This window comes from Coptis chinensis, chromosome 3, assembly GCF_015680905.1.
Source record: "Coptis chinensis isolate HL-2020 chromosome 3, ASM1568090v1, whole genome shotgun sequence".
In the NCBI taxonomy this organism is placed as follows: Eukaryota; Viridiplantae; Streptophyta; class Magnoliopsida; order Ranunculales; family Ranunculaceae; genus Coptis; species Coptis chinensis.
Window position 1 is genome coordinate 104,956,076 of NC_141458.1, and position 10,951 is coordinate 104,967,026.

Below are 10,951 nucleotides of genomic sequence, written 5' to 3' on the forward strand. Positions count from 1 at the left end.
ATTTCATTGTCCTCATTGCAAAAACATCATGATCTATCAAATGTTTTCTAATAGGGGTTCTGTTTTGCAAAAACTAGCCTTGGTGGTTTAGATGGAACAGCTAGTTGATGAGTGAATGAGGCTCAGATTGGCCTTGTATCAGACAAAAGAAAAGATCTCTGGGCGTGGCTGCAACCAAGTTACCTCACCAAATCATACCCAAAGATTCTTCCTTTACGTCTGAAGATCAAAGTTCACAAAATCATCACAGCCTTATTTTGAAAAAGAAGAAGAAGAAGAAGATGGTGATCATGATGAAGAAGTAGCAGTAGCTGCAACAACAACAACAACAAGAAGGGTGTTTATTTTGTGAAAGTAATCATCGGCTCTATTAAACAGAGAGGGGCAACAACCCAACAAAACTCCCTGCCTCCCTGAGCGAGCCTCATACTTAAACTAATGATGAAATCCATTCTACCAACCTCACCTTTGTTTTTATACAACCCTAATTTTTTTTGCCTTCCCCGTTTTTACTCTCCTCTTTGTCTCTAATCTCTACTGGGATAGAGAGTGTATTGGACTATTGGAGGGTGTTTTCGACATCTTCTACATATGGTAAAAAGTGAAGTGTACTCACTCACTGAGGAAAAGAAAGGAATATAAAAGAAATGAATGTAATGGATTTTTCTTTTTGATGCGTTTATTTGAAAATCTAGGAATGGAATCTATAATGTTTGTGATGCCAAAACTTAAGAAAGAAAATGAATAGAAAACTACATATTTTTTATAAAATTTTATTTTTCTTTCTTTTTTCTATTATTGTTTGTTATGCAAAAATTAAATAAAATAAAGTAAAACTAGTCTTTTCCTTTTTCTTTCCTCTCAAATCCGAGGGTTGAGCCACAAACTTGAAAACTCTTTCCTTTCCATAGTTTAGTTTTCATAAAGAAAAGACAATTTTTCTTTCCATAGTAAACAAATGCACTAAGCTTATGGAAAATGTAAACCACACTAGACTTTTTCTTTCATTTCCATCTTTAAGTGTGTAAACAAACGCAGCCTTAGTGAAGTGCATAACACTATTTCATAAGAGGCCGGATTTGAAATATTGATAGAAGGAAGAAAAACTTAGTGTCTCATAGAATGTTAAATTAATTAACTGTATTGAAATATTCAAAAGAGAATAACATATGCTAAGAGCATCATCAACGCATTGTTAACATCGATTTCTAATATGACAGTTTACAAAAAATTTGGCAATTTTCGTCCCCAACGCGCTGTCAAAACTCGATTCTATTCTAACAATTCTCAAATTCCATACCAAATTAGTGAGAAATATAGAAATGAGCTTCATGGGACAAGTTGTCCCGTCCAACAGTGGGACGGGACAAGTTTTGCAACATTTTTTTCTTTTCATGATCCCTCAAAATCAATAGTAAGAGCATCATCAACGCACTGCTATAATTTTTTGTGACACATCAGTTTTTTTCGTTGATCAAAATTGTTAAAAACATGTCAAGTACCAACACATTTGGACAAAATTTGGGGTTTTTATTTTGGACGGAAATAGTTGTCCCGTTCCAATTTCTTATTTTAGTAACACATCAGCCCGTTTTAATTTGTTATTTTCATTTTTTTTAGAAAATTGAAAAAGTTATGAATGGCAAAACTTGTCCCGTTCCAATTTATTAGGCCCCACATCCAGAATCGAGTCGTCTTAATTTTTCAATAAATATATATATTGGACGGCAAAACTTGTCCCATCCCACTCTTGGACGAGACAAGTTGTCCCGTGCGAGTCATTTCTATATTTTTGACAAATTTAGTTTCGGATTTGACAATTGTTAAAATAAAAACGATGTTTTGACAGACTGTTGGTGACGAAAATGACTAAATAAATTGTCAACTGTGACATTAAAAATCGATTATAGCAGCGCTTTGATGATCCTCTACCGCCTTCAATAACATATGCTGGGCTAAAAAACGAGGCAAAAAATAATTAAAAACTTACACAGATGAATTCATAATACTACTTTTTCAAAACATGCTATCAAGCTCAGCCAACAAAGACGTGACTTTGTGACTGTGAAGAAAAAAAGAAGGGAAGCAAGTGGCGTGTTATGGACTGGTGATCCTAAGTTAAGTTTTAAGGATCCAACACATTTAATATGTAGCCCACAACCCATAGTCCAGTCTAGCCCAAAACAACCCTTCAACTTGCTGGCGCCAATCTTAAAACCCAAAATTATAAATTACTAATCCTCGAAACAGCATAAAAAAAAATGGCAAACAAAAAAGAACCAGACACTGCACCTCCACCTGATCATTGGTATAACCTTACCCTAGGCCCATCTTTCAAAGACAATTCTTCAACTAAATTCTGCACTTTACGTTGTAAGTAAACCTTTACCCAAAAATTTCCAATAATTCACGTTTTTTTTTTTTTTTTTTTTCTTTGTGTGCATGTGAAATTTCAGATGAGTTTAAACCGGCATCAATTGATAAAACACAAGCTGGTTCATTACATAAGACTAAAGAAAATAAAGTAACTGTAGAGTTTCAAAACAATCAACTTGGAAAACCGAAATTGTCGTTTGAGGGGAGTAGTGAAGATTATAAGGACAATGATGCTGTTTTGTTTTTCGATGGGGAGAATTGAGGCATGTTCGCTTACCTGGTGAATCTGCGGGTAATACGATGGGCACTATGGGTGTTGGAGCGTCCAGTGGTGGACAAGGTTTGATTGAGCCTCGTTCGCCTATTCATGGGAAAGGAGTGAAGTCACAGCCGTTTAGTAAAACTGCAATTCATCATTCGGTGCTGGTGAGTTTTTTTGTTCAAATGTGAGTATTGTTGTGTTTGTATGTTATACTAATGGACCCGCATAGACGTTTCACAATGTGCTATTTTAAAGGAGCTGCAATGCCTATTCATGTTTTTTGTAATGAACTTATCATTTCGCTCGAATCTGCCATTTCTGTGTGTTTGTTATAATTGTGTAAATCCAAATAAATGTTTATCTAGCTATAGTTATTTGTCCCTAGATGCTTGATAATATGCTGTATTTGGTGAACTTGTTATTACAAAATGAGGTCTTCATTTTTTTGTTGATATTGGATCTAATTTTAATAGTTTTATTCAGCTTTTAAATGAATGAAATGATGTTTGAGAAAAATGGTAATTATTTGTTCTAGCTTGATTAAGATTGTATGTGTATAATCTTGGAAAGAATAAGTCTGACTAAAATGCAATCGAGATTAACTGCTGTGCTATGAGAATCATTTGTATGTAAACTAATCTAGCTGCAATGCCTTCTCTTTAATTGGAAAAATCTGCTATGCCATTTGGTGACAGTCGTTATATAGTTCAATTACGACTAGACAAAATATCAAGTTAGTTCAACATGATAGATTGAACGCCATTAGTTATTAGTTGATCAAGGTATCAAGTTGGTTTCGTCGGATTAGAGCAAAGATTTTCTTATCAAATCAGCTTGTTTTGTACCCCTCCTCTTAAATCTAATCAAACTTGTACTATAGTAGTAAATAGTTTTGCCTACGATGCCACTCCTCAAGTTCGTTTTACGGGATGAGCTATGACGCATGTTGTCGTGCCTCCGGCACAAATTGTGTTTCCAACACATGCATGTGTTAGGCTTGTCAATGGGTTGCACAAAAACGTTTTACATTGCTTATGGGTTTGAGTGTTTGACCTTGTCCAGGCTTTTAGATAATATTTCACTTATGTTTAGAAAATCAAAGTGTTCAGAACTCTCTCTATGACCAGCTTATCCTTTTGGGTGGTTTAATATGTTTTATATACGCAGAGACCATGTTCTTTATTGAAATTTTTGTGTTATATACATTGCATTCAAATTGCCTCTATCTGCTATTTATGCACTGTTAGACCGTGATTATTTTTTCTTGTTGTCGGTACAGGTTGAGGTGGAAAGGATTGATATTGGCGAATCAAAGAGCAGCCCAGGTGTGTCCTTCGTAATGATATGTTACACCTTTACAAGATAGTGTTTCTTTTTTCTTTTTTCTTTATTTTTATTTTTATTATTATTTTTAACTTTATTCATTTTATTTTTAATAATTTGGATTAATGATAGTGATAATAACAATTAGTTAGCTTGTTTTTTGCTAAAGGAACAACGCTCATATGTTTTGCTAGGGCCCCTTTTTGCACCTCTTCATTCTTAGTAAGTTTATACATAATATCTTAACAGTTGCTCAAGCAGCTCTTCTAGACACTTGAAGGAACTTAGTAAAAAACAAAGAAAAAGGAACTTAGGTTTCTTTTGATCTTGTTGTTCTTATTGCTAAGCATCAGTACATCACTACAAGGTGCTTATTTTTAGCTACTTCCATGGGAATGGCTAGAAATTCAAAAGAAATGGGAACATAATCTTCACTTGAGTAGCACTGTACAGTGGGACCTATGTGAAGAGACGGTATTTCCGTCACCATCATCCCTAGTCATTGTTAGAAGGAAGGAAATTGGCTATATGGTTGAGTCAAGTTGATATGTTAAAAGTTTTTTCAATTGGTTTCATCCTTTTACAATTTTCTGTTATGTGTCACAAACCAGTGCGTGTTCTTCCTCTGAAGATTCGCTCCCTTGGTACACATCTTGAGGTCATCAAGGAGGTTGACAATTATGTCGGGGCTTTTTGAAAAAAAAATCCAAGACTAGTGTTATCTTTTTCATCGTAGCCTCAGAATTACAACTTATCCTTTATTAAAAGATCATTCACTGTCCAAATTGTTACCTCCGGAAAGCAGGTGAACCAATGTTGGATAGTGTAAAGAAAGTCTAAAAAGATTGGATGATTAATAGATTGTGAATTATGCAATCTTTGTTTTATAGCTAATCTTTCTTTTTTACAGTGTTTTTATGTATCTTAATTGAGTTTTGTTATATCTGCAGGTCCTAAATCTGCCCTGCTCTTTACATCAACAGAATCGCTAGAGTCGAAGAGAACTGAGCTTGATATAAATGTGAGCATGCTTTTTGATGATGACAGTGATGGCTCTCCGGATAAAGTTGACACTGCTGAGCAAGAAAATAACACTGGGTTTGACATCAATATACCAAATTTAAATGACATGGATGACGAGATTGCCGATGTTGATGTTGATGTCGATGTTAGCGATAATGAAGCAGGTAAAGGCCCTAATGCTGCAGAAGCCTTAAGGGCTCAGGTGAATGCGGAGGGGAGAGGTACACTGAGTTCAAGTTCTAGTGGGGAGCAGTGATAGCGGAAGCAGTGGAAGTGGCTACATGTAACCCTTTGTACCGTTTGTTGTTTACTACTATAGTGCTTAAAGATATTTATACATATAGTTATTGCACGCATTACTTTTATTTCATAGATGCATATATAAGAATTTTGCGGCAAAGCTTGAAATTGCAACCAAACTTTTGGTTTTGTTTCCTATCCTTAATCAAGAAGAAGTTGTGTAAATACTGTAATTTCACTTGTAACAACGAAAACAAAGTATTTTGTTGGCAGTAACTCCCCAAATAGGCCTAGATGATGACCTCATGTGGCACTGAAGCAAGAAGCAAGAGGTTCCACTGACTTTCAACATAACAGTTATGCTTAGAAATGGAGCAACCTAGTACTCGACTACTCGCTAACACAATAGTAACATCAAAACACATAGAACAAGCATTGAGAATCAATACGAAAATGCCCGGTCATGCACAAAGAATTGATGGGTTTCAAACTTTAAAGTAATTATGATATGATGTAATCCACTACGTGATACAAGGTTTTATTTTTTTTTTCTCCGAGATACAAAAAAAATTAGGGATTTAACTCAGCCCGTTCGGAATTAATAAAAGGCCTAAGGCCTATAGTGTAGCCATTTTTCGATTTTTAAGAAATAACACATTTAAAACTTATGAGCACACGCTAGTGTACAGTGTGATGGCTTTATACTGTGTAAATCTTATAATGTATTATTGTTCGATACTTAGGTTGTATAAATTATACTATTCAACTGATGGATAACGAGATTGTCATATACTGGAAGGAGTGGAAGCAACACTTATACTTGAGATCTAATAAATAGTCAGTATTGAATTTGGCATTAGTTAAAGATAATTATTGATTCAAAAACTACTAAAGAATGTTAACTCAATAAAATCATTTTTGATTGCAAGATTAAGAGATTGTGCAGGTTGCACAAGTTTTGAATTTATATTGATGAGTTTGTTTGTTTTCAAACTCAAGTTTAAAAAACCAAATAATCATAAATTTTTTTATGTTTTAGTGTTTGTAGAAAAAGATGATTAGGCTGAGATTCGCCTTTTCTCAGACAAAAGGAAATATCTCTGGGCGTGGCTGCAACTTAGTTACCTTGCCAGAACATACCCAGAGACTACTTCCCTCACGTCTGTAGATCAAAGCTGAAAACTTTCGTATCATCACAGCCTTATTTTGTTGTTTGTGATGATGATGATGAAGAAGAAGATGGTGGTGGTGTTGATAATAAGCAGCAGTTGCAGCAGTAACAACACCAACATCAACGGAAAGAAAGAGAGAGAGAGAGAGAAAGAGAAAGGTTGTTTATTTAATAAAAGTAATCATCGGCTCTATTAAACAGAGAGGGGCAAAACTCCCTACCTCCCTGAACGAGCCTCATACTTAAACTAATGATGAAAACCTTCTTCCATCCTCACCTCTCTACTTATAGTGCCATAACTTGTTTGCCTTCCCCGTTTTCACCCTCCTCTTTTCTATTAATCCTCTTTGAACTTAGGAGTACAGCGGGTGTTTCCGACATTTCACTGCTTGCAGTAAAAAGTATAATTGGGGGCAATTCGGAGATATGGTTTTGCATGTCAATATTGTCTTTTCCTAGCAAGTGTGCAGCAGTTGTGTGGAAAAACTCTGGTATTCGATAGACATTACAAATGAAATGAATTACAAAAAAACTCACCTGGAAGTTTGCAGCTAAAGGAATTTGATCACAATCGTCTGAGACAAATTTTAACCAACACCCAATATCTATCTATCACAAATTCACAAGAAGCTGGATCAACCATATAATTAAGAAAAAAATATACTGGGGGCATACCAACAAACTAATTCACAAGAAACACAAGTGTTTTTTATACATGAAAAGATGACGGTAACAAAAGGTCGAGTAATTCTCTCAATTCTTAGTTTTGCTCAGTATCGAGGAGCTCAAGAGCATAGATAGAGAATTGTAGTACAGTTTAAGTGGTGAACAGAGTTTCCAGAAGTACAAACTATTTAAGCAGCAATGGTTCTTTTCTCCATTTAGTACAGACCAAAGAGAAAGATTCCATTTATTTCTTTGCTAACAGCTTCTTAGGCAGCATCTCTAAAGGAGTAGTCTTGAGCAGGAAGAGCCTGGCAGCACGCTCTGGCAAAGTACCCCCACATTTCAATCCGCGTGCTTGCAACTCTGCTTTTAGCCTTTCCATGCCCAGCACCTTTATCAAATGACAAAATGTATTGGTAAAATTCGAGTCGAAACAACTGACATCATCTCTTGAATATAAGGAGTAAAAAATGAAACTAAGTCTAGGTTTAATTACAACCGTTTAAGAATTGGAATATTAACATAACATATACAGTGAAGACAAACTAGGCCTAATAAAAACAAGTGGCTATCTGTAACAAAAGATATAGACAACACAGAATGATCATAGCATATAAACCATGGATTAAACAAATACGCTTTTATATGTTGTAAACTTTTCATCCATTATTTGAATAAAAAGAACATATGATCCTTTTTGACGTTCAGGTCACTGACTAGGTTTGTCACTTTGTTGAATGCAGAAGTTGGTCTTATATCTGGTGGAATGGCTTTTGTATAGTTTAATTTATGATGAGAAGAAAGAGTACAGACCACTGAAAGAAGGACAACATCAACAGTCATTCAACTGATTGAAACAGAGAAGGGAAAAATCAAACCAAACCAAACTTTCTTTGCAATCAGAAAATAAACCGTAAGTGAAGCTCTAGTGCCAGGAATGAATCTGTCCACTCACTGGAATTTATCTTCCGGAATTTGCAAATTCTTTCAAGTTCAAGTTCCACACTACCAAAGGAGTTACATCAGACATCTGCCAATGAGGTGGCCATCACAAAGGAGTCCTCCAATTCAGTATTCACTCCTCCTTCAGTCCTCACCTAGGGTCATACACTCGTACAACAGCAAAATGAACCATATGAAAGTTCCAGACTGAGCTTCTCACATGACAGTATAAGAGAAGTCTAATCAATTCACGCAGATCTTTTTGCCAAGAAATTAGGACCACAGCTTATCACTGTGAAACAAATTCTTATTACTATTCATAAAGAAAAGAACAGAGTTTTGGAACTTATCCCTCTTACCATATAACCATGAGACCAGAGTGAGTGTGAGTGTGAATCATTGTAATTCCAAGGAATCTATGGTGGAACCTTCTTATAACAATTAGATAGAATCCGGCCACTTGCAAAAGAAATCCCCCTCAAAATACGGCAAACCAATAATGACAGCGACAGTCCAGGTCACTTTGGCAATAGAGTCGTACAAATATCTCGTTTTTCTTTCTCCTTTATTATTATTATTTTTTCTAGTCCTACATATATCTAGCTAAAAATCATATTTTGAACATGGTCAGACCCTGAAATCATCTCAATCTACAAAAATGCGTCAATGCCAAACTTTCTAAAAGAAATTATCCTTCTCAACAGGATTCCATATCCACCCTTTCAGAGTGATGATCTCCAAAAGCAAACAAATAGGCATAGGTGAGTGATACTGTGATACACCTATGCTATCATAGTATCATCTATTGCTAATGGTCTGAAAATTGCTATATATCATATAGGTCTTCTTGAAGAATTTCTAAAATCTTCTTATTTCCTCAAGTTTCGAACTCAATTTTAATTATGTATTTCTTAGGCACTTCAATGATTCTCCGAAAGTCTAGAGCAAGAACCTTATACAAAAACTCTAAGCTATTATAGGCAGCGCCTCGGCGACATAAGGCGGCCAAGGTGCTTAGGTGCCTAAGGCGGTGTTTTTAAGTGAAAATAATTGCAAATTATTGCTCAAGTCAAACCTAGCACCTCGCATCACATCACCCCAGCCTACGTACCTAATAACATAGTCCCAAAGGTTAGGGGTCAGCAGAATGAATCTTTTTTGTCCTCTCAAGTGTGTCTAATACCCTAGTCAGTTTACTTAAAAATTGAAATCATATCACAATGCCCTTTTGTCGGTTTCAATAATTTCATTCTACATCAAGAACCATACCGAGTCCAGATTCATTGGTAGGCCTTCTTCAATGATATAGCAGTAGTAATGAGTATGGTAACCTCAATGTAGAAAATCTTAGTGTGATGATACGGCAAACACTGATCAATATTGAATCAGTTTAAGAGAATTACGTGAGACAACCACATAATTAACATATTATGTTTATTCCAGTTGATGGACATGAAATTAATAAGAAACTAAAGCATAATATATAGATATTAATATTAAAGAAAGAAAAAAGTTAGCATTATGAACATACCTCCATCTCTCTTGCAGTATTATAATCATTGAAATCCAGTGGCTTGTCTGTATTGGTATTATCTCCGTTTTCAACCCCTACGTTTTCAATCGAACCATTGGCTTCAGTAACATTGTCACTGCTTTCAGATTTATCCACCACTTCAGTAGTACAGTCACTCACATTCTGATCAACTGTTTCTTCAGACACTCCAGATTCCACATCAAGAGGAACACTCTCTTCAACATGAACCACTTCAACTGCAGAAACCCTTTCCACACTACTAGGTTCAGCCAAACCACTTCCCTCCTCATGAATTTCTCCATTCCCAGAACCTTCCCCAACCTCAAAACTTCCACCATTACCGTTTTCTTCCTCCAAATTATTCTCCATAGACCCTCCACCCGAAGACTCCCCTTCGCTTGGAACATCATAAACAGACCTTGAACACCCCTCACCATCCTTACTCCTCATTTCACAATTCATAACACCATCAAGAACAACAGCCTCCTCCTCCTCATCATCATCATCATTATCCTCGTCCTCATCGCTTTCCTCCTCCTTCAACATCCTACACAAATTACTCAATATTAAAAACACTAAAAACCAAAATATTAAAAACACTAAAAACCAACAAAACTAGACCCTTACCATAACTTCAACCGCTTCGACCCCGATTTCCCAGCCGAAGGCAAGATCTTCCTCTTAACATCCTCAAGCCTTCCCAACGATTCCCTAACCGAAGCCTCGACAACATCCATACACTTCTCCGAATCCTCTCTATACTTAGCAATATACTTCTCCGACTCCCCATTCCCATTCTTCTTCACAGCTTTCGCCTTCTTCTTAATAAAATCCTACGCAATCTTCTCCAACTTCCTCTCCTCCGCTTCCTCTTTCCATTCCTCCAACTTCTTCTCAGCATTCACATGTCTCAATCTTCTTCCACTCATATCTCTACACGCGTCAAAATTATTAGTCTTCTTCTGACCCGCTTTCGTTGCCGCCCCACGTAAAAGTGACCCGAACCCCACCCACCTTTCCCACCAACAAGACGGAGAAGGAGGTTGACTGTAATAAATGATTCATTGTTGGGTATTGTTATTAAGGTTTGGTCGTGGATTTGTTTAGTCCCGGTTATTAATCTTTGGTGTTGTGGTGGTATTTGAGTTAGGGACTGTAATTGGGTTTTTATTGATGATCCTGAGATTGTTGGGTTTGTGAATTTTAAGGTTGCTGTTTTTCCATCCAAGAGTTTCACTAACACGTTGTGAATCGCCATTAGAGAGAGAGGTTAAGTTTTGAGATGTCAGCTCTTCTTTTAGTTGGGTTTTTATTAGGGGTGGAACTTGGGTCGGGTTAGCACAAGCCCGATGGACTAAAATCCGACTTTTGTTGGTCCTAGACTAACATGTCAGAACCGTGGTCCGGGCTTAGG

General features: G+C 36.3%; 1 protein-coding gene and 1 pseudogene across 2 annotated transcripts; one reads left to right on the forward strand and one right to left on the reverse strand.

Annotated features, from left to right (window-relative positions):
* Positions 1–1,755: 1,755 nt before the first annotated feature.
* On the forward strand, positions 1,756–5,449 carry LOC147512499 (uncharacterized; annotated as a pseudogene). Its single transcript, XR_015214989.1, has 4 exons — positions 1,756–2,373; positions 2,457–2,802; positions 3,918–3,963; positions 4,912–5,449. The product of XR_015214989.1 is annotated as an uncharacterized LOC147512499 (transcript).
* A 1,632-nt stretch (positions 5,450–7,081) lies between these two features.
* On the reverse strand, positions 7,082–10,840 carry LOC147512500 (uncharacterized). Its single transcript, XM_086595519.1, is given in 4 exon segments — positions 7,082–7,452; positions 9,535–10,084; positions 10,165–10,544; positions 10,547–10,840. Coding segments are annotated over 4 exon segments (1,326 nt in total). The 5' UTR covers positions 10,796–10,840; the 3' UTR covers positions 7,082–7,305.
* Positions 10,841–10,951: the final 111 nt, after the last annotated feature.